The 26,387-nt window shown below is 36.5% G+C and overlaps 2 protein-coding genes across 12 annotated transcripts in view; one reads left to right on the top strand and one right to left on the bottom strand.

Annotated features, from left to right (window-relative positions):
• The first annotated feature begins 975 nt into the window (after nucleotides 1-975).
• On the top strand, nucleotides 976-22,435 carry RAB14 (RAB14, member RAS oncogene family). Its single transcript, XM_036915485.2, has 8 exons — nucleotides 976-1,197; nucleotides 9,588-9,646; nucleotides 10,743-10,796; nucleotides 12,105-12,282; nucleotides 15,849-15,915; nucleotides 18,740-18,827; nucleotides 19,176-19,206; nucleotides 20,187-22,435. The coding sequence occupies exons 2-8, from the start codon at nucleotides 9,595-9,597 to the stop codon at nucleotides 20,362-20,364; spliced, it is 648 nt and encodes a 215-aa protein (XP_036771380.1). The 5' UTR covers nucleotides 976-1,197; nucleotides 9,588-9,594; the 3' UTR covers nucleotides 20,365-22,435.
• Nucleotides 22,436-24,155: 1,720 nt separating this feature from the next.
• The window catches only part of CNTRL (centriolin), an 85,360-nt gene continuing 83,128 nt past the window's right edge, over nucleotides 24,156-26,387 (bottom strand). For 8 of the 11 annotated variants that reach the window (XM_036915472.2, XM_036915474.2, XM_036915477.2 and 5 more), the window contains 3 exons: nucleotides 26,130-26,336; nucleotides 24,817-24,900; nucleotides 24,156-24,563 (listed from right to left, as the gene is read on the bottom strand). In XM_036915472.2, coding sequence (XP_036771367.2) covers nucleotides 24,841-24,900; nucleotides 26,130-26,336 — 267 coding nt within the window. In that variant the 3' untranslated portion in view covers nucleotides 24,156-24,563; nucleotides 24,817-24,840. Of the gene's footprint in view, nucleotides 24,564-24,816; nucleotides 24,901-26,129; nucleotides 26,337-26,387 lie in introns of those variants that run through there. The other 3 variants (XM_036915475.2, XM_057498983.1, XR_005030806.2) reach the window with 2 other exon arrangements.

The following is a 26,387-nucleotide window of genomic DNA, read 5'->3' as shown; positions in this document are numbered from 1 at the left end:
CAAAAAAGTTCTTTTAAAATCTCAAGAGAAAAATGAACGTTTAGATGGAAGAAAATGTTTTGCTGTACCACAGTAATGTATTTATCTCTATACCAATGCAGCTGTCAAACAGCAAATATATATACATATGTGCATTATGTTTATACTTACGTTAAGTTATACTTAAAATGTTTATATATCTCCACGAGCACAAGGTGAAAGTACCCATGGCCCACGAAAAATGATGGGCTTCGTACAGAGGAATGCTAAACTTTCTGGGATGGTGATGCTAGTCAACCAATTTGGAAGGTGTGAGGTGGTGGACAATTTGTGAAAAATGTGGTCACAATCTCTCTCCTCTTGTCAAAGGCAACGTTGTAAGGGACAGAGGTGAAACATAGGGTAGAAGGTGCCACTTGCTAGCTTAATGATCTTGGATAAGTGACTTGACCAATCTGAGCCTCAGTTTCGCAATCCATAAATTGAGGATATGTTCCCCCTGGGCTTGTTGGACCTTGTTCACCGCTCATACCTTTTCATCGCTATGTACAAACCGTTTATACATACATGTTGAATGAATGCGGTAAATGTGTGCTTAACACAGTGACTGGCGTACAGTTTGGATCCAGTAAGAACTAGTTGCTGGCATTTAAAATAGTAAAAAGCCCTTTGAGCGACAACCCGCGTCCAGCAAGACGTACCTCAGCTGGTTCTACGCGACTCTGCGCAGTGACTTGCCCAGGTGCCGAGGACACGCTACTGCGCTTGCGCGTCAGCCCTTTCCTCCGCCCCTTCAGGCGAGAGGGCCGTGGGGCGGGTCTCCGCGGCGGCGCAGCGAGCCCCGCAAGGAGGTTTGGGGAAGGGGCGTGGCTAGCAGGCCAGGCCCCTGCCACCCTCTTCCGGGCTCCGCCAGCTGCGCGCGCATCCTCCTCCCCCTTCTTTTGTGGTCCGGCCCATTGCGAGGGTGACAGGAAACCCTGTGCAGGGAGCGCCGCCATCTTGGACCTGCCCGAGGACGATCCTGAGGGAGCCGCAGGAGCAGGCGCCTCTACCTTCGCTGCTGCCGCTAGTGCCTCTGCACCTCCTCGGCCGGCCCGCTGCCCGCCGGGTTCTCGGCCCACCGCCCCCACCCCTGTCCCACTGCGCCTGCACTCCTCTTCCTCGCCCTGACGCCCCCCTCCTGCTCGGAAAGCTGCCCAGCCACCAGCAACCCCCCAGGTAACCCGGGCCTTCCGCAGTGTCCGTCCGGCCGAGGCCTCGCCCCCCGGCCCTCTGAGGGCCGGAGAAGGCGACGGCGGGCGGGCGGGCGGGCGGGGCCGCGGGCCCGGCCCAGTGAGGCCGCGGCGCGCCGGAGGTCGGCGGCGGGCGCCCGGCCTGACAGGACTCGGCGAGCGGGGCGGCGGGGTCCCTGCACTGCGCCCGCCGGAGCCTCTGGGCCTCGCCGCCCAGCGGAGAACTTCGCGGCGTGCGGCGAAGGGTGTGTTCGGCCTCGCCGTTCCCGCCTCCTTGGTCGGGCCGGGCAGACTCGCACCTCCCGCAGGCCCCTCGCTCCCTGCTGCGGTTCTCGGCCGCACACCACCCCCGCGGTATTCATCCACGCCGGCCGCGCCGCCCTGCAGCCCCCGAGCCCCAGACCTGGCGTTGCCCGGCCCGCAGGCCGTCTGAGGGCAAAAGGCAGCGCTCGCAGCCTCGTCGGCATCTTGTAGGAGCTCCGGTGTTCTTGTGGGTAGACGGTGGACTCAGGCTGTGTAAGGGGGTCTGTGGGTCTGGCTTGCGAGGTTCTGGCTTGGCTGAGGTCCCTAAGGCCTGTGACACCGCCGAGCATAGGTAGCATCTAGAAATGATGAAGAAGACAAAAACTTTTGGCATTTACAGATTTTAAGAAAAGCAGAAGAAACCAGCGTGTTTCAGTGGCTTGCACTTCACCGTGTGTCAGACACAGATTTAGGTGTCTTCACACAAGTTATTCTTGCTCCGCGGAGCCCTTGGTGATAAGTAGAGTTATCTCCATTTTACAAGTGAGGAAACAGCCTTGAAGTTGTGATGTGGCTGGTTAATGATGGTACCTACAATCTGTCCTTTCCTACACTGTGCCTGGTATTTTCTCTAACACTCAGGTTATTCCAGGATTACAGACATTGACCACTTTAAATGTACCTACAGTTTAATTCCTTTCTTCCTGTGTTTGCATTGGATGACGGCTGATAACTCCTTTATAACCCAAAGTCTACAGTGTCAGCCCCTGCACTGTCAGTCCTTAATCTCACAACCCCAAAGGAGAGATGGCAAGGTTTCCATTTTATATTTGAAGAAGAAACTGGGGTTCCCAAAGGGCAAATGCTTTCCTCGTTGTCCCACAGCAAGTATTGGAGCCCACCTGAACTCTTACAAAGTTTACTGCCATTTCAATACTGTCATCTCTGCTTTTTATTAAATGTGGTTATTGAAGACAAATTTGACCTTGCAGTAATCCAGCTCCCACTCCCCCTTCCTCCAAGACTTTCCAAAATTTTTCTGAGCTCTGCTTCATTTAGGCTCTTTTAGTTGGTCATGTCTTCAGGCATGTAGTGGTTAAGAGCTTTGGAGGGTTCCCACTCCAGTACTGCCACTTCTAGTTAAGTGACCTTAAGCCAGTTACTTAACCTCTCAGATTCAGTGTCCTTATCTAATACAGGGGATAATTGTTTCTACATTTTGGAGTTGTGAAGGTTAAATGGGATTAAAAGTCTTTAGCACATTGCTTGGCATATAGTAAGTGCCCCATTGCCTGTAACAGTGCCAGACATGTAGTAGTGTTTGATATTTGTTGAATAAATGAGAAGAAGCATGGCTTTGGAAAGCTGTAGACTTAAATCTGAGTCTTTATCTTAGCTTTCCCTTTAGTAGTATATAAACATGGGTATATCACCCCTCAGAGCTGGTTTCCTAATCTGCAGAATGAGTTTTTAGGATTAAAGATTGTTTATGAAGTAGCTGGCATATATGAGGCCCTCAATAAATGGCAGTTATTGTAAAGATGTAAAATCTTTAGATTCTAATAACCTAAAAATTTCCTTACAATGAAAGCTACATTTTAAAGTTTTTTCTTTTTATATTTCATGTTAAACATAATAGTTGCATACTTCAGCTCTGCAACAGAATTTGGAGTGCTCTTAAACTGTTTTTATCAGTATTAAATATATTTGCACAATCTTAGATATTGTACTATTAAGAAACTTAAGGCAAAATGTTAAAACTAGAGCTACAAAGAGATGTTTCATTTTTTTAAAAAAATTTGAGACATTAAAAATGCTAGGCGTGGCTGTAAACAGCAGTGCACAAATAGGCATCAAAGATACTGTGTTTACTTTTTAAAAAACGTACTCTAGGTAATTTTAAACATATATAAAATAGAGTAGTATCTTCAGCGTTCATATGTACCCATCACTAGTGACAATAGTGATCAGTCCTAAAAGTTTAAGTTACATAGACCTGTATCCTCTCAACCATAGTATTTTGAAGCAAATCTCAAACATGCCGTTTCATCAGTAAGTTTTTCACGATTACTAATCCTTTTACCTGTAGTAGTAAATGCAGGGTTTGGGTTATTTATTTTTCTTTGAGCCCTTTCCTTCTATGAACAGAGGTGCAGTATTGGAGTACTTTATTTAATAGTCATAGCATGCTGTCATAATTAGCCAGAAAATTTTGTTTTGCTCTTGACACATTAAAGATTCCAATATATCTTCTTATTCATGTTATTAATTTACATTTAAACATGGTATTTAAATGTCCAGTCAAAAGTAAGATTTTCTTTTTAAGTGGGTCTCAGAAATGGGCAGCTTATTTTCAAAGGTTGCCTTACCGTTGAGGAACGGGAAAGGAAATTGACCACTCGTTTTATTAGATTAGATTATTAGGCTACCTGCTGAAGTTTTGTGTTCACTTGATAGTTTGTCTGTTAGCAAATCAAAATGCTTTGTTCTTGAGTTCCATGAAGGCAGGGGACAATTTTTTTTTTAAATTCATGCTATATTGTGAAGCTGAGCACAAGACTTTGTGTTTAGTAGGTGCTCAACAAATATTTTTATATTGGAATCACAAAAGCAAGCTATCTTGGCTCTGGTGTTTTTAACAAAATGTCTTGTGTGTAAAAAAAAAAAACCTGATTTTAACAAAGAGGATCAGAATTTAAATCACCTGGAATATTTAGTGGGCTGCTTTTTTTCCTGTGTTGTTATGTAAAACACAGTAACATCACATGTTCTAAAGAGTAGCATAAACTAGCTATAACAGTTGTGAAAGGATTAGTCAGACACAGTGCATAAGTTAAGGAACACAGTAAGGAGCCAAACTATAAGAAAACAGAAAATACCCATGATTATTGGGGTGTTTTTTCAGGCTGATCATATGATTGACCTAATTTGATGTTCCCCATATTATTGATAAATGTGAAAGTAATGTTGAGAATATTATGAATGGGAGTTTTTTGTTTTTGTTTATTTAACTTGTTTTGTATTAGAATTATATACAAAAATACTTCAGAAATATTTAATGGTCCTTTATTTTCTCTACTCTGACTATTTTAGAATATTACCAATGATTGTGGTAAATGCTCATACTGTTAGTGCATACAGGTATATGTAAAGGAAATTAATAATTTCCCCCTTCCCCCTTCCCTTTTCCTTTTCTCAGCCCTTGTATTCATTTTTCACAATTTGGCATTTATCCTTTCATATAAGCATATAGGATTGAGAGTGTGTGTGCATGTGTCTGTGTGAGATATGCTATTGCATAAAACTTGGCAGAATGCTTTTTTTTAATTTCACTTAACAAAGTCATGAGTATATTTCCAGGTTAACACATATAAACCTAAACGGTTTTTAAAATAGATGCATAATATTTCATAATACAGAATATACTTCATTTTAGGTATTTCCCTGTTAATGGGAGTGTACATTGTTTCCAGATTTTTGCTGTAAAACTGCTGCATTAAATGCACTGCACCTGTAACCTTATGGACTGAAGCTTTTAGTTTCTGTAAGCTACTTCTAAGTGGGTTTCTTGGTCAAAGGGTGACTTGGATTATCTTTAAGATTTTAAAATACATTGATTACTTCTCCAAAATGATGTGGCAATTCAGAATCCCACAAGCAGAGTATGAAAGTGCCTACCTTCACATTGGTATCTGCACATATCAAAACTAGTAATTTATACATTTCATTCAGAAAGGTATTTGATTCATATGGAGACCAGGTGATTCTGTATTTGGCACAACCATTAGTGTTTAATATACATTTAGTAACCATTTTGATCCTGTATGTATTGGCCTGGAAATAGACCCATTATTTTGTTAAGTGATAAAAAGTACATTGCAGAGTTTTATGCGAAAGCATACCCCATTTTTAAATATACTTCTCACCTTAATGGTAGTATGTTTCATACTCAAGAGATGAGGTTGAGAAATCCTTTGTTAAAGCCAGTATTAAGAATAGTTAATGTTTGAAAGGTGCCACACAACGATTATTAGTGTTTAATATGCATTTAGTAACATTTCTCTTGACAGCCAGGAAGTTTAGAGCTAAATTTTACATGCACTGATAGTAGAGCTGTTACCCTAAATTTTCAGTATAATATCATCCATCTCTCTCTGATTTTGATTGTTGGCTTTTATCAATGTACATGTGTATGCCTTTAATAAACTACCCTAGGTAGAGAAAATCATGTTCTTTGTTATCAGTCCTAGGTTCAAGTTCCAGCTCTACCGTGTACTGACTTTGTAACACAGCCAAATTAGTGAATTTCTCCAAACCTCAGTTTCTTCACTTTTTATGTGGACATAATGATAAGGACTGTGAAGAGTTGTAAAAGTTAAGTAAGAGTTTAAAAAGACAACATAAGGAAAAGCAACACGTTTTACTCTCAAATATTTGTTACCTTAAGAAACTTTTTTTGTAAGTAGATACATAAATTACTATTTCTGATATTGTCATTTATCCATATCTATAGATCCTGATCACAGTGCATCTTCTGAATGTAATTATTTAATACTCCTTATTTGGAATATTAAATTAGAGCCAACTGAGTGAACTGAGAAAGATTTGCATCCCAAAGTACCACTATGGTACATTTGTCCCGTTATGGTACATTTAATAATTGTGGAGGAAGCAGGATAGTATAGTGTTGAAGAGGTGTTTCTCTGTAGTCTGAACAGTGCTAGTTTCAGTATAGACTTGACTGCTTGGCTGTTTGATGTGGGCATGTTACTTACCTGTTGAGTCTTCCCTCATACTGTTTTATAAGGGTGTAGTAGTAAGGATTAAATAAGATCGCATGTAAAGTATTTAGTACATTGCCCGGTTGTATATATTAAATGCCCAATAAATGATAACTATAATGATTGTGTTTGTTATTAGTTTAAAAGTTGTTCATCATGTATTTAATGATGCTTGTTGTTCTGAATGTAGTATTTTTTTTTTTTAGGGACATCAGAGGTATTAAAATATCTTATTTGCGTGAGAACTTTATTCAGATGCTTTTTGTAAAATATGGAAGAAAGTGCATTATAGTCATACCAGTAGCTGTGCACAAGTTACACAATATTATGAAAGTTTTTTAATTAGTAGAGATTATAGTGTTGAGTGGAGTCCAGTTTTTATTTAGTGTTTGAACCCTATCAGCAATGTCCCTTCCTTCTGCCACTCCCACCCCCTTTTTCTTTTTGACTTTTGAGTTCTCAGAGTAAAGCAAAAACATCCTTAAGTAATAGGGGGAAAACTTTTTTTTCCCTTTCCAATACTAGTTAAAAATGTATTCCTCATCTTAACCGTAGTATGTTTCATGTTCAAAAAATGAGGTTGAGAAATCCTTTGTTAAAGCAGTATTAAACAAGGTTAATATTAAAGGGGGCCATTTGAATATATTTTTACTGCAAATATGTAGTTTTGAGTGAATGTTGTCAGTTAACTATGGGAGTGTATTTAAACCTAGCTAGTATGTTACCTTTAGAATAAGAAAGAAAGGAACTGTTGTGAGTGTTGGTGGCTCTAGTGCTAGGTATTTTCTGCTCTCATTGTCTACTGAAATTGGAAGTTTAATTCTGCTTTCAGCGTTTTTATTTGTTAATTCTGAACAAACTTGATCCAGTAAATTGTGTGCTCAGGTGGAAACGGGGTTCTGGTATTCAATCTGAAATAGTTATTGTTCTTTTTTATTTGGAAGTATTTCATACTAATTAATGCCTAGTAATTTCATTCATTTTTTAAATTGAAATTTAGTTGATATACATTGTTATATTGGTTTCAGGTATACAATATAGTGAGTTAACAATTCTGTACATTACTAAATGCACACCACAGTAATTGTAGTAACCATCTATCAACATACAAAGATACTAGAATATTATTGACTATATTGTCTATACTGTCATCTCCGTGACTCATTTATTTTACAATTGTAATTTTGTACCTCTTTATCCCATTCACCTATTTCACCATTACCTCACCCTATTCCCCTATGGCAATCGCCAGTCTGTTCTCTGTGTTTAGGAGTCAATTTCTGTTTTGTTTTGTTTTTTTAGATTCGACAATATAAGTGAAATCATACAATATTTGTCTTTCTCTGACTTATTTCATTTAATGCTTGGTAATTAAAAATTTTTTCTTCAAAATTAGTCATCTCAGTAGATATTTAATGAATGCTTGTGTGATAACTAGAATTGGGTTATAATTTCATGATTTGCCTATATAGCTTTTCAAGTAAAAATTGGGATTGTTAGAGGACATAGTTTTAATATAATAAAGTGGAAAGAACCAAAAAAATCAGAAGAGGAAAGCCATGAAAGAAACAGCAATTTAAAGTGAATAAATTACTCTCTTCCCAAAGTTTGGGGAAAGAGGAGTTTAAAAGAGAAGTTAAAAATTAATTAGAAGAAAAGAGTTGTCGGAATGCAGGTTAAAAAGTTAATAATCTTTAAATCTCATTTTTATTGTGAGAAATTATATTTTTCCTTGTGTTTGGGATCTGGTTCAGAGATCTGGTGAATATTGCAGACCAGTTTTAGCCTTAGGACCAAGTTGATTTTTAAGTGTTGAGTCTCCAGTGTCGGGGAAAAAAGGGAGTCAAATTATGATGATGTTCCAAATCAGAGTTAATCTAAGAAAAACTCCCTTTTCTGAAAGAACTGGTTAAGGGAGTTCAGTGATGCCAATTATAAATATGTTACAACATGTCAGTTAAGCTGGAATGGGTAGCGGGGCATCAAATGTAATTCATACAGCTAAGTGAGAAGACTATTGTGTGAAGGGATTGACTAATAATTTAACAGCTTCCTGATAATAATAATTCACTTACTTGAAATTACTCTTTTTCTGTAGGTTAGATTTTACTAGTTACATAGAAATTTTATTTGAAATATATATAGTAAGGTAATAATTTCAGTAAATGAATTTCTCCAGTCATATGAGATGTTTGGCTTGTATAATGTGACAGTTGGTCAAAACAGTAAAAACCAGAAAAATAAATACTGGAAATCAAATTTTTAAAAATGGGATTAAACCTTTTTATTTATATATCTATATCTATACATATACATATACACATACATACATATATGTATGTGTATATGTATATGTATAATTTTTTCTTTCCTTAAGCTGTGAACAGGTTTGAAAATAAATTTTGTTGAAAGTTACTGCCAGTATTAGAGTTCACCTCTTGTTTCTCTAGCACCTAGCACAGTGTCTGACACATTCAGGGCATTCATTTAAATAAATTGAAGAGTCTTTTTTTAAGTTATTAAAAGTAGGAAAGAAATTAGAATTCTTTAGATTTAAGTCTAAGGTTAAGAAATGGGTATTGATCTTTTGAAACATCTTCTAATACCTGAACCTTTGAATTTTACAACCACAAGCAGTATTTTATCCCATTATTTCTCAGCTCCTAGAATAGTATATAGTAGGCATTTTGTGTATTGTTAATCTTTAAATCCTTTATTAGTCTGAGCCATATGAAACTGCCAATTGACCTTATTTTTGAATCTGTAAGAATGCTTTCATATGGCTCTTTCTAATTCTGTTACTAATTTGGTTTAGAAATGATTGTTCTTTCTTAGGATGCTGTGTTAACCGGTGATTGAAAGTAGAGTCAGTCAGAAAAGTTATTTGTATTTATGTTAGTGGTTACTTTTTATAATATTCTACTGTAAAATCAGAGAATTCTGAATAAGCAGGCCATCAGTAATTTACTTGATCACCTAATAGGGATGGGGACCTTACAGGGGAAAGAGGACTATTAATAATGATGTTTAACTTAAATTTATAAAGATTTCCTTGTTTGAAATTTTCTAGAGTAACATTCTTACTGGATATTTCCTAAAGTGAAATTTGAAATTGTTTTGATAGAATGGTTTCTTATATTTCTAATACAGGAGAATGTTAAAGCAGTGTTCCATCCAAGAGAATTTGTATGTTTGATCAGTTTGGGAAGTACAGTTTTATTCTTACTGTAACCAACATTTTATTTATAATCATTGTGCATTGTTTTTAAATCTTTAAAGGATAGCAGTGATCAGCTTTGATAACTTAATGTATACTTTTCTTCTGAAGTAACAGAGTTTTCTTTGTTTTTAGTGCCACCATGGCAACTGCACCATACAACTACTCTTACATCTTTAAATATATTATTATTGGTAAGTTTATTTAACTTATACTCTTGCTGTACAAAGGTTAATATACAAAATTTTTCTATCCAAATACTTAGTCTACCACTCCAGAAGAAATGAATGGTTTTCTTACTGCAAAATTAAAGCTTTTTAAATAGATTTATTTTTGTATTAACAGTGTACCTTTTGCACTGTGGTCCTGGATACCTACATTAATACAGTGCTGGGTACCTGTTGAAGTGATATTGGTTGTTCTTGAGGGCTGCCTAAAAGCTTAAGAATACTGGGAATGAGAATTTCCTAGAACTGCTGATGTATTTCCAAAAATACCATGAAAACTTTCAGAACCCCCTTGATTCCCAAAATTGATAGAGAACATTGATTCGAAAAAATTGTGTAATATACATAAAATAGAATATTGGTGGTTTTTCCCTGTTTGAAGATTTTGCTCAAATTAAAAGTGCTGTTTATCCATGTATAGTTGTAAAAGCACAGTTGAGAAAACACATATACTTTTCAGTTATTTCTTCTTATTAGATCAGTTTGGTTTAATGTTGAGCTTATGTGACTGTATTGTAATTCTGATTTCACTACGGGTTCAATTGCTGCAGTAAGGTCAGAAATGACATCTGTTCTGTTACGGTTTTCATGTAATGCACGTTCTTTTCTTCTGTAGAATGCTACAAGAAATATGGGATAAGATGGGATCTAGTGCATCAAGCTTCCAAAACTTATTTCTTATTATATGCTGCCCTTTTTGTCACTCCTAGGAGTCTTCTGCTTTCATGCATGGGTTAAGGAAAAAATAATACAAAACTTTGAAACAGCTCAAAGTAAAAAATGTTATTACAGAGTTTCTCTGTTAAAAAGCATTTTTGTGCTGGGGCTGTTTATTAACATAATTTACAAACATTCTATCACTGCTGAAGGTTGGGGATAGTCAGTTTATACATCACAGTGAAACAGCTCTGTAGGATCTTTTGAATTCATTATTAATTAGGGAAATACAACTTTTCTAAATGTCTCAGAAATTTGTGGTGTGTTATGGTAAGGGGTGTAGCAGTCATTGCATATGATCATAAGTAAGAAATGTAATTGCTGCTTGAAACTTCTTTTTAAACAGGGGACATGGGAGTAGGAAAATCTTGCTTGCTTCATCAATTTACAGAAAAGAAATGTAAGTTCAATATATAAGGTAAAGCATCAGTAAATTCTTCATTGTCACTTTCCTACCTTTTAAAAAGTGTTGTTTTCAGAGTACTCTGTGCATTTGAATATAACCTTTATTTATGCTCTTCTGTCTTTAGGTTTCTTTTTTTAAATGGTGCAGATAAAATGAAATATACCTGCATGTGTAGAGTTCTGACTTTTATATGCCATACTAAATTTGGCTCACTTGTTCTGATTATTTGATGGTAAAAACTTAACTTTTAAAAATGTATGCTTTATGTCAAATTTAAATAAATCTTTTTATTCTCTTGACTTTCCGTTATGGAAATTATCTTATTCGGGGATGCATGTACAATTTTTTAACTAGATATAATAATATGTTGGAAATACTTAAAATGGAATTCTTTCCACATTCATGACTGGTTGATTAAGATTCAAACTACAGATCTGTTTTAGCTGGTAGGGGAAAGGGTCATTTTATTTTATGTAACTGGTAGGTCTAATATAGTTAAAATTATTTCTATACAGTTGAAATTATTTCTATGGCTTTTTTTGGCTTAATGTAACATTTTATGGAACATCCAGTAGTCTGTGTGTACTTACACAAGAGAATAGTGGGATTAGGTTTTCAGTGGCCTTATTATAAGGAAAGGACTTATAAACTTGTCCTTTTGGATTAGATGTATATAGTTTGCCAATATGCAGTTATAAGTATACATTTATTAAACATGATGATTTGCTCTGAGATACTGATAATACTTTCCAGGATAAAAATATGTTTGACTAGCAATTCCTAGAACCATTGACTGATTTGTCATATGTAATGATTGTCAGAAGGCTAAGTAGTATAGTGATGGTATTATGAAGAGTTTATTAAAATCTTTATTTGTAATTAGCAGATTATTTTAGTCCAGGAGTCAATAAACAATAGCCTAAATCTAGTCACTGCCTGTTTTTGTAAATAAAGTTTTATGGGGACACGACTGCTCCCCTTTTACACACTGTCTATGGCTGCTTTTCTGCATCAGCAGAAGACTTGAGTAGTTGTGACGGACCTTTTGGTACAAAACTTAAAATATTTATTATTTGAGTCTTTACAGAAGTTTACTGACCTCCTGTTCTAGTCTAGGCACATTTTTTGTCACTTCTTTTTTCTGGGTTTTGCTAATTATTTCTGGTGCTAGCTTTAGTCTGTTTATAGCTTACAGGCATTAATAAGTCACTTGGTTATCCAGTGAATTTTTCCCCACTGGTCTTAATTTGAAACTTTCTGGAAGTTGGAATATTATATTATATTTCTTTTCCTCCTCAACAGTTATGGCTGATTGTCCTCACACAATTGGTGTTGAATTTGGTACAAGAATAATTGAAGTTAGTGGCCAAAAAATCAAACTGCAGATTTGGGATACAGCAGGACAGGAGAGGTTTAGGGCTGTTACACGAAGCTACTACAGAGGAGCTGCGGGAGCGCTTATGGTGTATGATATCACTAGGTAAGAGATGAATAATTTTTCAATCTTCGTACTTGAAAAAAGAAATCTGTCAGCAGTGTGATTTCTTTATTACCGATTTCTTGGTTTAGGCATTCTTTAGTTTGTAATTGTGTGAGTATAAATGAGCTTATTTGGGTTTTATGGTTTCTTATCTAAATTGCTGTGTACTACTTGATATAACATGTCAAGATCCTTTTCTGGAAGTGAGTCTGACTGAAAGAAAAACTTTAGGAGATGCTGGTGTATCTGAAGGTGTTTGAGTATTTAATTGTTAATTTACTTAAATTCTTTTTTGTCCTAAAATGAATTGAAGTGCTTACAAAACTTCATGTAGCAAGATTAAATTGATTTCAACTCAGCTATTTCTGGAAACTCAAAGCACTTGCTACAAAGTAACAAAACTGGCTGTAAATGTTTGACTTCAGAAAACATGGAAAATTGTGACACTTCATTAAACTCTGTGCTGTTTGTCTACTGTAAGTTAGAAAATATGCTCAATCACCTTTCATGCAAAGTGCCAGTCTAAAGCACTGGGACCCTTGTCTTGCTTTTTTGTGGGGGTTGGGATGGATGAGTGGGACCAAGTGATAGACTTAAAAGCATATTTTCTTTTGGGAAATGCTTTATACTGTTTCATCTTGAGTCACACTGCAGTGCATATTAGCATATTAGGACCCTAAGAAGTACTTCAGTAAAGAAATTCTTTTGGTGTTTCCTAACAAGTTTATTTTATTAAGGAACACACTTTGGGAAAAGCTGCCTTAGAATGAAGGTAGTGGCTGGCTATAATTACAATACTTGAAGTTTCACTGAATTCTAGAATTGGGTGATCTCAGCAAAACAGAGTGAAACAACCTTAGTGCCTGCTTAGTATACAGCCAGGCAGCTGGTAATGTGATCAGTATAGTTTTGTGTAAAGGCTGCTAAAGAATCTGGCCATCTGTATAGGACAGCTTTTTATGAGGAATGTATTCCTGAAAATGTCGCATAATTAAAAACTCCATGCATTATTAATAAAATTGAAATGTAGTGATATGTGCTTAGAGTGTATCAACCTGTAGTGTTGTAGTTTGTTTTGCTCTTTGGTGTGTGTATTCTTTTTCTCCCAGCTTTATTGAGATGTACTTGATGGAACATTGTGTAAGTGTAAGGTGTACATTATGATACATGTGTACATTTTTCTTTTAAACATATCTTTTAAGAATAGTAAATACTTTGGGTAAAATTTTTGTCTGTTCAAGTCATCAGAAGTACTTCTGCTGGAAACAGCACAAATGTCTATCAACTGATAAATGGATAAGAACGTGGTATATCCATACAGTGAAACATAATTAAACTGTTAAAGAAACATTGATATGTACTCTAAGGTGGATAAATCTCAAAAACATTTTGCTAAGTGAAAGTAGCCAGACATAAAAGGCCACATGCTATATAATTCCATTTGTATGAAATACTCAGAATAGGTCAATTCATAGAGACAAGAAAGTAGATTGCCAGAGGATGGAGAGTGAGTGCTAACTGCTGTGGTGTTTCTCTTTAGGGTGATGAAAATGTTCTGGAGTTAGATAGTGGTGGTCATTGTACAACTTCGTGAATTTACTAAAACCACTACACCGTATACTTTAAAAGGATGAACTTTAAGATATGTTCCTTATATCCCAATAAAACTTAGTGGGAAGAGGTGCTGTAGGCTTTAGATGGGTGCTTTCTTGACTCAGTGATACTTCCTAGTGACATTGATGTTGCAACAATGATACTGATTTTTTCCCCTTTTCTTCCCCTATTAATTAACATTTTATTCTTGGCATTAATCCTGATTATTATAGAGTACTTTGCTAAATTGGCAGCATAGCTTATCATGGCAGTTTGTTTGATACATCTAATGCCAACACCAAAACTTAGGGAAATTTTAGCTTTTTCTTAAGCAACTAGTACCACCAATTAATGAATATTTGAATGATACTGTACTTATAGATTTGAAATTATGATGGCAATTTAAAATTAATAAAGCAATTTCCAGAACCATTAGCAGAGGTTACAGTACATGTAAACAGTATGGTTTATATGATCTTGACACTTATGAAGAACGTGTAGATTTTTCTCTTTACCAAAGTGGTGGCAGTTTGTAATTCATTCTTACTGCCAGCTTTGACATTTTAAAATACATCAAAACTGGTATAAATATTTTCAGACTTGTTATTCGAAGTTTTGTGCACAAAGGAAGATATATCCGTTGTGTAAAAGCAAGCTATGTCAGTACCACAAATACTGAACAGGAACAAGGCTTGTGCTTTTTAAAAGTGATATTTGACTAGGAATTTTTTAAATATTAGGGAAAAGTTATTTTGATTTATGTGATCTTTTTTGACAAGTCAGTGGTGATTTTTGTATAGAATGATATAGCACAGTAAAAAGTTTGAGTAAGGTGTTCTTTCCAGTTCCAACTGTGAAACAGTTGTTTGGAATATTCAATTTTATATCAGTGCTGGCAGTTGGGGATTATGGAATATATTCATAAGGCTAAACTGGAAATACTTTAAGACACGATGCGTACATACAAAAGGTTCTAGGCCGGCTCTGAAGTCATTTAAAATCTTTGTGGGCTTCTGTTTCATTATCTGTTAAGTAAGTAAGATGGATTAATGTTCTTGAGTCTGTGTAAATCAAACATTTTTAACCTGCAAAAACTTTGATACCTCTGGTAAGTCTGATTAATATTAGTATTATACTCTGTATAATATTGTAAATTCTTCGTATTTGCTTGCTGTCGGGCTTCCTGGCTAGTGCAAACGAGCCTATGAGTCTTTTAACCCTTGCTGGGAGAAAGTGAAGAAATAGGGCAATCTTGAAACCCAGAATGATTTAGCTGCTGGTAAATAAAGGTCCAAAGATAGGATAAACTTGTTCTCTGATATCTGTGGACTTGAATATCCAGTCAAATGTATTAAAAATCTTTTTTAAGCCAGTTTTTATGTTGTTATGTATAGTTAGCTTTCTCTTGAAGGAAAGGTGAATTTTATACCAGCCTACAGTGGTGTAACTATCTTGGTTTCTAATTTGAAAAATTTAACGGCAGATGAAAAAATATTTTCCACTGAATGTGTCATTGGTTAGGCATTTTGGTAATATTTTGTCCCCATTTTGCAATTGAAAATCTGGATGATTTCAAAATAATTTAAATTTTTACCTGAGTTTAGAAATTCTGACATCAGAATTGCTTTCCATCAATTTTCTGTGTTGTTCCTTACTTGCTTTTTGGTCTATTTATGTCTGTGCTTTAAAAATTTTAAACGAACAGCTTAGCTCCTGATGTTAAGTAATTAGTGAAGTTGTTGGATATTGAGTTATTTATTTAAAATTAATAGCTTGGCTTGAGTTTTGAGAAATATGTGTTTGTATTCCACAATTGTTACTCTTTAGAGTGGCAGTCTAGTCAAAGCAAAATGTTTTTTTTGGCTCTGTTGATTAAAGTATGTATCTTAAACATTTATTGAAGTTTCTTTTTTTTTCCTACGGAAATGGCAGTTGTATGTGGCAGTCACCAATGTAAACTTTAATTTTTGCAGAAGAAGTACATATAACCACTTAAGCAGCTGGTTGACAGATGCAAGGAATCTCACCAATCCAAATACTGTAAGTTAAATGACACCTATTATACAGAAGATTTAAGATCTAAGCTAACTCAAATACAAAAGCTATTTGCTAGTGGGAGTTTATATTTGGGTACTGAAAATGAGAGAATCTTTTTTCTTTAATTGAAGAAAATTTAACATTCTTTTCAGTACTAATTACCCCAGAATTCACATCTTATACTTGGATTTTGTTCATATTTGTGGTTTAAAAAAACAAACAATGAATGGGGTGGTGATATCATGTCAGGTGGAGACTGAAATCTGAAACTCACTTTAAAAGGGAACTACTATGTACATTGGTTTCATAAAATGTTACCATTGGAGGAAACTGGGCAAAGTGTACAAGTGAGTTGTCTGTATTATTTCTTACAACTGCATATGAATCCACAATTATCTCAATAAAATTTTAATTAAAAACAAAGAGTTCTGCATGCTTTAAAAAATTAGCTTCTTAGCCAGACTGAGATTTTAAAGGCCAGCCACAATGCTAGACTGTGCAGTATACAAAGATGAAATGTGGGTCTGTTGCCCACAAAAGGTTATAGCCCAGCCAGGAGATTACCAGTATATACAAATAGCTATGCTGGAAAGCAGAGTGAAACATGAGTCAGAAATAGTGTGACTGGTGCAGTGCTGGAAGGGCCCAGGATGAGCAGTGCCTTCTGGAGAAACCAGCTTTACATAGGAAGTGTTTTTGAACTGGGACTTTAGGGATAAGTTTTCAGTAGATGTTATTGAGGGTATTCCAGGAGCAAATGAGGAAAGGCACCGAGCTGTGACTGACTCTGAGCTTGAGAACAAGGCTGCGTCTTACTTAGCTTTGTACCCCAGCACCTGGCAGACACCTGGTTCAGTAAGTATGTAATCAGTGGTGAGGTTGGCTTTTATCAGGGAATAGCAGTGGAATGGTACTGAGGGTTGACATATGGTTTGTTGACTATGCCAGGGGCTGCTTGGAGCTTTCATACCATTATCACATTAAGTACACTGCAGGTGTACATACAATTGTATAGGTGAATGTTCATTTTAAAGCTGTATTTGCAGTAGTCAAAAACTGGAAACAACCTTGATAGATAGCCATCAATAGGTGAATGGGTCAACAATCTTGTATGGATATATTCACATTATGGAATACTCCTCAGCTATAGTTGAACTATTATTGATACATGTAGCAGCATAGATGAATCTCAGAAACACTATGCTGATTGAAACAGTCTCAAAAATATAGTGTATGATTCCATTAATAAAACATTCCCAAGAAGACAAAATTGTGGAGATGGAGAAGAGATTTGTGGTTGCCAGGGGTTAACACTGGGGGTGGAGGGTGTGAGAAGTATGAGCTGACTTTTAATGAGGGCATCACAAAGCAGTTCCCTTGTTGTGATGGAACAGTGCTGTATCTTGATTGTAGTGACACAAGTCTGTATCTGCAATAAAATTGTGTAAAACTATACAAGATATGAGAGCATGTAAAACTGGTGAAATGTGAATAAGGGCTGTAGACGGTACCAGTGTCAGTTAACTGGTTTTGAGAGTGTACTACAAGTGTGTAAGATGCTACTATTAGGGAAGCTTGGTGAAAGGTATATAGGTCCTCCCTCCTCTTCTTCATAAGCTGCTGGATTCTAGTTACTTCAGTTAAAATGTTAAAGAAAATCATTGTAGAGGGTCTTCAGAGGAGTAAAATAATAAATTAGCTATGTCCTTCCTGCCTCATTTATGACCCAGGGACTGTAATTTCACATGAAAAAAAGTTAATGGCAGAAATCCCTTTTAGTTGAAACTATCCATTCCTAAAAGTATCTGTGTCTGGATTATCACCTGTGTTTTGTAGAGGTATGAGGGACGTACCAACTGGTGTCAAATAAGCTTACATATAGACAGAGTTAATCCATAACTGCCCCCATCCCCCCCAGCAGTGGCCAGAGCTCTGTTTCCCAAGGCTGCATAACTTTTTCTTAGAACTTTGCAGAGCTGCCTTTAATGTTGGCCCAGCCTCACTTGTATGATGATTCCCAAGTGGATATATGTGATTTTTTTTTTTTTGGCCTTTGATTTTGAACTCGCTGCATATGTCTCCTCCTCCCCCACTGCCCCCATGGACACACATTGACTATCAGTTGCTACAAGCTTAGGCCTGCTCAGGGATAGTGTGGGACAGGACTGAAGGTCTGTCTGAAGGTCACAGTTCGGGTTTTCTACCTGGATTCTTTCTAATGCCGTCTTACCACTGACTCACTGAGTGACTTTTGACAAGTCCCTTTGCCTTATTTGAGCATTAATTTCCTTACCTGTAGCCTGAAGGAGCTGAACTAGTAAGTTTTTTAACTTTCTGAGGGTCCCAGAAACTTCTGAAAACCTGATGAAAGCCACAAACCTTCTCTTCCAGGGAATGTCCTTGTTTATAGCATTTTGTGTTTAATTTCAGTATATTCACAGATCCCCTGGAGCTTGTCCAAGGATCCTTAGTAATCTCACTCAAATAAATCATAATTTTGGCCTAGACCAGGTATGCCTCATGGGCTGATTTGTTTTTCAATGGCTTGCAAGCTAAGAATGTTTTATAAAATTTTTAAAGGGTTGTTAAAAAAGAAAATGTATGTGCAGGCCCACAAACCTGTAATATGTACTCTCCCCTTTACAGAAAGTCTGTCAGTCCCTGGCCTGGGTGATTGCTGAGATCCCTCATAATACTAACAACTGATTACGTAGCCTTGTCTAGTGGATAATTGCTAGTACTTGGTTTCCTTTTTAGGCCAGAATTTTCATGGTTGATTAAATGGTTGCTTTTGTTTTAAGATGTTTTTCTTTTGGTCACAAATTAGGTAATAATTCTCATAGGAAATAAAGCAGATTTGGAGGCACAGAGAGATGTTACATACGAAGAAGCCAAACAGTTTGCTGAAGAAAATGGTGGGTTTAAGATTTTTAATGGCTTTTTGTGATACGATTGGGAGAATTTCTAAGGAAAAGTGGGATTTTGATACTGCATGTTATTTAACAATTTTTTTTAATGCAAATTGCTCAAATCTCAAGAATGAGGAAATAATTAAATGTTTCTATTTGAGATTCATGTTGGGGTACAATTACCTAATGACAATGTAAAGATTTCCTCTATCTCCAACTTCTGTCTTCTTTAATAAAATACTGTGGTTGGAGTACTGAAAGTTGATGGGGAACTTTTATTCAGATGTTGCTGAAGAGACTGCCCTTGTGAGTTACTTTGAAATGTCCTAATCATAGTCTGAATTTTATTTTTAGGCTTATTGTTCCTTGAAGCAAGTGCAAAAACGTAAGTGTGGCTTAAATTAGTAGCTTATTTTCAATTACATTCAAATTTCTCAAAGTAGAACCATATATATGTGAAGCCATTATATAGTATGTATACATATGTATAGACATAATGTATAATATATAAATGTGTGATGCTTACAGCAGGAAGAACAGTATGCAGATACCCCTTTGCTTCCTGTTTGACATTTCAAAATTACATTTTTTGTTATTCTACCTAAAAGAGGGTACCTTGATCATGCCCAGTGGTAGGTAATCCGAGTTAATAAGTGAAATTTTGTTAACATTTCAAAAGTGATTTTTACAACTGAGGTTGAGTTTGGCATATTAGACTCAAGCTTGGTCAACCTGTTCATTTAATACTTCATAAAAGCATGACTTAAGGAAATACTCGCTGAGAATAATCAGAAGTATAATTAACATTTTCTAATTGTTATTTCATGTCCATCATAGTTCTTTATTTACTAAGCCAAAAATTCTTTCTAGTGGTGAGAAGCTAACCTCTTTTTTGTTTAGCCTCATCTATACTGCTAGTCCTAAGAGAACTGAAGTGTGAACATGGCTAGGCATGAATATGTCACCATCACATGATAAAAATGGTATAGTGCCTTATCTATTTGATACAAATCCTGGAATACTGTTCCATATTTGGAGATACTTTGTTTGAAATACCCTCTGTTGTTATAGAAATGGCCTATCTTAGGTTTCCTTGTATATTAGTGTATAGCATTTTAATGATTAGAACACATAGTTATCTACATACGATTTATAGAAACAGCTCTTAGTACCATGTTTATATGTTTCCACAAAATTTTTCCCATGTTCTCTTAGCTCAGTCTTCTGGTAATCTCGTATTAGATGACAGTGGCTAAGTGGAAGACATCATTGCAGTTGACTAAGGTTAGCGGAAGGTCAGTGTGTAATGTCTTGTCTTTTGTAGAAAGCTATGGTTCTCGAATAAAGTTGTCAATTGCCTCTTAGGGGAGAGAATGTAGAAGATGCTTTCCTTGAGGCTGCCAAGAAAATCTATCAGAACATTCAGGACGGAAGCCTGGATCTGAATGCAGCTGAGTCTGGTGTACAGCACAAACCTTCAGCCCCACAGGGAGGCCGGCTAACCAGTGAACCCCAACCCCAGAGAGAAGGCTGTGGCTGCTAGTGACCTCTTTGCCGTGGCTCTCTTTTGACCTTTCACCTCTGCCTGTTGGAAGCAGTACTTTTTACTGCCTCATTGTCTTCTGTACATCTTACTGGGTTTAATTAAAAAGAAAGAAAAAAACTCTGTTGTAAAAACAGTTTAACACAATACTAAACTGCTAAACAACTAGTTGTAATCAGGTTATCAAAGGCAAGTAGAGTAATCTCTCCTGCATGGTAAATCTAGACTTTTTTTCCCCCTTGATTGTCCTCGTGATAGGTATGTCACCAATACATCATTTAAACTGAGCACTGATGCTGGACTTCATGATTTTTATTCCTCCCTTTCTTTGGCAAGGCTTTGTCTCACTGTATGGTTTAATTTGACGGTATTTTAAGCCTTTCTCCCCATCTTTAACTGTTCAAGTATGTCTGTTGTAACCAGTAAGTTCATTGCTGTGAAATGACTTCTGATGATAGAGAAGGGGTTCTTTAACTGCTTTTGTTTTGTTTTTGTTAAATTCCCTGATGTATGGGTGGCATTTTTCTTGAGGTTTGCTTCTGTCCTAGCCTTGCACAGGGAAATACCCATTTATCTTTTCTCTTGTGCTTCATTAATAGCTTTATCTTTTTTTATACCATTTTTATCATCTCTTTAGCAGAAAGTAAATATGTATAAAATTTGAAGGAACCGAACTAACAATACATTCTGTGTATATTATTTTAATGAAGAAAATAAATTGATTACTGGCATTGGAACAGTATAAAATACCAGTTTGTATAGTATGACCTATATGTGACCATGTTACTCCCTTCCATTTCACACAAGGAAATAGATACGACTGCAGTTCACAAGTAGTCCTGGCTCCACCCTTTGGTGCTGGCAGTTTTGGGGACATATGCTGGAAAGAGCTCCTAGTGTGGGAGGATTAACACTAGCAGATTCTGCTCCATCTTTGCACTGTGGCTTACCTGCTGATTTCTTAACTGTTCTTGTGCAATCGACAGTGTGCTAACCTGCTTTTCTCTTTGTAAACGTTTTGCATTACAGGCTGCATTTCTTGCCTTACTGTATAGAAAAAGAAAAAAAGCTGGGTTTATTATTGCACATTTTAAGCTTTTATACCTTTTTCTTGGAATGGTGAGATTCTGAACCAGATAGCCAGAACCGCAGGTCTGCTGTTAAGGGATTTTGAATTGTGCATTTTTAACACTACAGTGAAACAATTTAAGATGTCCCATGTGTTCTTAGTGAGGGGCTATTTTGTGTCTTGTTGGCATAAATTGTTTTGTAAAAAGGACAGTGTTTCTAATGGTGTTTCATTGTTTGTGCTGATACAAAGTTACTACTTTGCACTAGGTGGTGTGGCCACTGAAAGAATACTGTATTGCAAGGGAAACAATCTTAGTTCTTCAGACCACAAAGTGCTTTAAGTTCTGTTGGTTGATTTCTGTTGAGTTTATGGTTCAGACTGGAAATTGAGGTTATTTTGAAGTATGAAAGGTGAACCTCAGTATATTATATAAAATGCACTCACCTCAACTGCTGTGTTTAAAATACACATTTTTAAATCCCTCTTTACAGACACTAAAGTAAAAACTACAGTTTTCTGGGTTGTAAACATGTGGTAGTACCAGAGTACTGTATAGTCAATGTTAAATAAAAGCCAAAACTGGAATGTGCAGAAAATAGGATTTGGTTAATTTGTGGACTCATCTTTATTTTTGTCTTTGTTTAACTTTTTTAAAAACAAGATTCCTGGAGTAGATTGGTATATTTTGTTAAAAACAGTGATCCATTTTGCTTACACTGTTGCATCACAAGTGACTGCCCAGGGACCATGACCTGCTGGTGTGTATATATTTACAAAAACAAAACAAATAAAACCACCCATTGGGATATAAGGTAGCAATCACAAACTAAAGACTGCGGCTCATTTAGGTGCAATACCCTGATTCCCAAAGTTAGTTACAGTGGGTCTTAATGTTTTTGTGACAGGATTTATTCAGACTGCTGTACTCATTTGATGTAACAAAATGCTATTAATCTAAATATTTGTAAATAAAGTACCTGTATCTAGATTAAATTAAAATTGTTTGCATTATTTTCTGAAGTGTAATAGGATTTATTTTCATCAGGCAGGCAGTTATTTGGCATAAGTTGTCAGTTTTTACTGCAGAATTGTCATTGTATATAGTGAGAGAAATCTACAAACCTAGCGTATAAATCCACATCACTCAGTAACTGAGCTGCTGTTCTATCCTTGTGTTTGGATGACACTTGCAATGTTTTCAGTTTTTTTCAGTGTGAGATCAAGCACATTTGGTGCCTGAAAGTGTTCTCCTTTGACTGTACTTGGGGCCAGATTCTGTTACTTGCATGTGCAATCCCCTGTAATAAACTTGGGTGCTCAAAAATAGAGGAGCAAAACTGTCATATTGTAACATGTGCGTGCCAGACAGTAGGCAAATGTGCTTTGGAGAGAAAGTGAAATTCTTTTAACTTTTAATCCATGAGAGTTTTACTCACTGGTCACCTGCTTCTCTGGGTTATTCGTTGTTCACACTTATGAAGAGGCCCTCCTGATTAGTAATTGGTGCTCAGTACTCTATGCATTAACTGCTCCAGTACAATGTTCAGATATTTTTCATGGGTAATAACCTGATGGAGTAACTTTGTTTTTAATTTTGGTTGGTGGTGTTCACAAAATACTAGAGGTAGTAAAAGAAGTCTCTTGGAACCAGGTGTTTGCCTCCATACATTGATTACCTTACCTTCCTAATTCCAGATGAGTTTTGAGAACCTATTTGCCCACATATCCATTGTTTTAAGTGTGATGCTTTGTTACAGACGTGGTTCAGTTCACTCCCCTTAATCAGAAGACCAAATAATTACCTTCCATTCCTGTTCATGTGGGAATATAGAGAGGGGTTCATAGGAGAATACTTTACCCTCATTCAACATCATATGCACAGAACAGGAAAATCTGTCCCTGAAGGATTTCATTAACTGAATAGGCTAGGCTCTTAAGCATTTTGCTAAGACTTGTGAAAATGAAACAAAGGAGCATGTAAGTACAAAAGACACCACCAAATCAGTATTTGTTTTGGAAGAACTTACAGAACTTACTGTTTTGTGTTAGTAAATTTTATGCCACTTCCATTGTTTTTATCATAATTACATTTATCCCATATCTTAATGGTTCAGTTCTGGCCAAACAGCTTTTTAGGAATATAAATCTCTAGGTCATGATGGATTACTTCGAGCACTGTGATAGAGCACTGTGCTACTCTGTATCATAGTAACAGAATAATACCTGCTATCGTTCAGAGCTGTCTAGGGGCCTAGAAAAGAGTTCCTGGGAATATTTAAAAACCTAATCTGTTACATGTAGTTTCATACTTACCCCATGGGAATAATTGTGTTGCCATACATTGTATTATGGCAGTAGTTGCTATTGTTTTTAAAGAAATAATGTATTTATATAGATCATGGAATTGAGCCATTAATTACAGCAGTTCAAAAATTTCAGTCTGAACACAATTTGAATTTACTACTGAATCAGATTTTCTGAAGTACAAAGTTCTACTAATTTCCCACCAAAGAATATTTTTGATTGAGCAAAAGCACATGAAGTGTTAGTAGTTTTATAATAGGTATTTCCAGATGATGAAATATATTCACTGATAGATACAACATACTTCAATCTCCAAGCAAAAGGTAGAAAACAATTTGAAAGATGGTCATTTTCTTGGAGTTAAGATAAAAACTTGAAGGCTTTACTATAGGTCTATGAAATACAAAGTCAGATGAAAGATCCAAATTTTTTATTTTATTTTCATAGAAAAATAGGTTTTAAGCAAAATCCAAAAAAACTTGATGCTATAAATGAAGAGGGGCTGAAGTACATTTTTTTCTTTGTAACTAGATTATAACAGCATTGGTTTTATAACGACACATTTCAAAGATAAAAAATTCTTCAGCCACCTAGGACCCTGGTTTGAATTGTGTACAACTACTATATGTACAAGTGATTTACAAAAACACTGGCATTAATGGTACAAGTGAAATAAACTAACATGGAATTTCAGCACTTGAATTCACTCTACCATGATAACCAAATGCCACTCCAATTATGAAGTTAATTAGGTAGTAAAAATGGTATTTCTTCAGATACATTTGTGCAACATAGTATTCCTCTTGGCTGAGCCATTCTCTTCCTACAGTGAAACAAAAAGGCAGAAAGGATAAGTTCTTGAACAGTAAAAACATCTTAAGTTACCAGAACTAAGTAATAGCATGATAGCTAATAGATAAAACATATTGGAGTATCTCTTCGGAAAAAATGTTTTGTGATGGACCATTATACAGAATTACCCAAGAGAAAAGTTGAAAGGCTACTTAAGATTGTATGAGAAGCTAGATTTCAGGATCTTCTATTCAAAAGTGTCAAGTTAACCCTTTGTAATGTACCTTGTGAGGAAGCTGGGAATGGCATCAGTGTTGGTAACTGTCTGATGTTTGCAGTGGACCTTGTAGAACTGGTTGGAAGGAGTTCTGTAAAGAAGGCAGATAAAACAGGCTCAGGAAGCAGCCCCCTAACTCCAACCTAATTCAGGCTTTTATCTCACACAGACCTGGATTATGACCACAGGCTCCAAAACAATTCCACCTCTACCCACCTCCTCTGTTAATCTCTTAAATTCAGAGCACCTGAATTCTGGCTGCACACCTTGAGCTGACTGAATCTGGCCCCTAAACCCCTCCTATGCACTCATCTCCCTCTACTCTTGAGTTGTCTTAACTTCCAAAGCCACTTACCTTTTAATGCCCAGTGCCTAAGGCTATCTTCCTTAAGATCCGCCCTGAGGCCCATGCTAGCTTTGGCCTATACCTGACTTGGGTCCTACATCAGAAGGTTTTAAGTAACTGTACTCAAATTTTGGCTTTACTGCTAATGAGCTTTGTGCCTACTAAAGAGGCAATGTCCTTGAGTGTCCCTTGAGGCTCAACAATATCAGTATACTCCGTGCTAAAGATGGATTAGTCCCAAAGCCCTGGTTTTGTCTTTTGCTGTGACTGACATAATTTTTCACTTTATGCAATTTCCTTATCTATATAAAGGGATACTTCCTACCTCCCAAGATTTAAATCTAAAATGAGATAATATATGTAAAGTGTTTATCAGTACCTGAACACAGTAGGCACTCAAAAATGGTAGCTATTATGGTCTTTGCCAGTGTCACTACTTACCAATTCAATAAGTATATTTCATGTCCCTTCTGAATGATTATTAACCTTATCTAAGTCTCACACAGAAAACCTTTGTGAAATTCAGAGTTTTTTTTAACAGACCCTGGGTTAAGAGGTCTGCATTCAAATTTTGCTGAGGAATAAGAGGAGGCACAGTCAGTCAGCATTTCTCAAGATACAGGGAGATAGACTAAACAGGCCTCAAACTGGCATCGATGTTCTAAATTTTTTATACTGATCAAGTATAGAATGAAGAAATCCAGAAGTGGAGGACATTAACAGAATTAACTCGGTCCCTGACAGGTTTATGATACCCGGTCTCTAGCTCTAGTTCATTTCCTAAGCCATCAGCTTATCTTCTTTCTACATCTACCAACCGATTCCAGTTTTCCCAGGGCCTGTAAAAAAAACAAGTCTTTCCTAAGACAAGTTTTCTAGAGATTTGAATGTGGTATTTATGTCCTGAGTCCCCTCTAGATTATATATCCCAAAGCTTTCACAGGTCAGACCCCTTATGAAGAGCTTCCTCTTACCTGGCTTGGTCCAAGTTGAGAGTCCTCTGCAAGGGAAGACTGCAGCTGAGACAGACTGGGTGACGAGATGGAATCTGCAGAGGTGCTGGTGACCAGTTCCCCCAAGGCATCCACTTGTCTTCTCAAGCTGTGTAAAGTGCCCTCTGTCTGCCGCTTCCCTTTAATCAACACTTCTGCTTGCTTTGACATACAATGTCGAAGCTGGGCCTGAAAGTGTTTTGGTAAAATTGAGGTTAAAAAAAAAAAAATGTACCAGAA

Source organism: Manis pentadactyla, chromosome 3 (assembly GCF_030020395.1).
Source record: "Manis pentadactyla isolate mManPen7 chromosome 3, mManPen7.hap1, whole genome shotgun sequence".
In the NCBI taxonomy this organism is placed as follows: domain Eukaryota; kingdom Metazoa; phylum Chordata; class Mammalia; order Pholidota; family Manidae; genus Manis; species Manis pentadactyla.
Note: the sequence above shows the minus strand (reverse complement) of the source record. Positions and strands in the feature narration are given on the sequence as shown.

Bases quoted from the DNA above. Each gene is read 5' to 3' on its own strand.
- RAB14 (XM_036915485.2), top strand. From the start codon at position 9,595: ATGGCAACTGCACCATACAACTACTCTTACATCTTTAAATATATTATT. The intron at 15,916-18,739 runs GTAAGTTAAATG...GTCACAAATTAG, and splicing joins ATCTCACCAATCCAAATACT to GTAATAATTCTCATAGGAAA. The intron at 18,828-19,175 runs GTGGGTTTAAGA...TTTTATTTTTAG, and splicing joins ACAGTTTGCTGAAGAAAATG to GCTTATTGTTCCTTGAAGCA.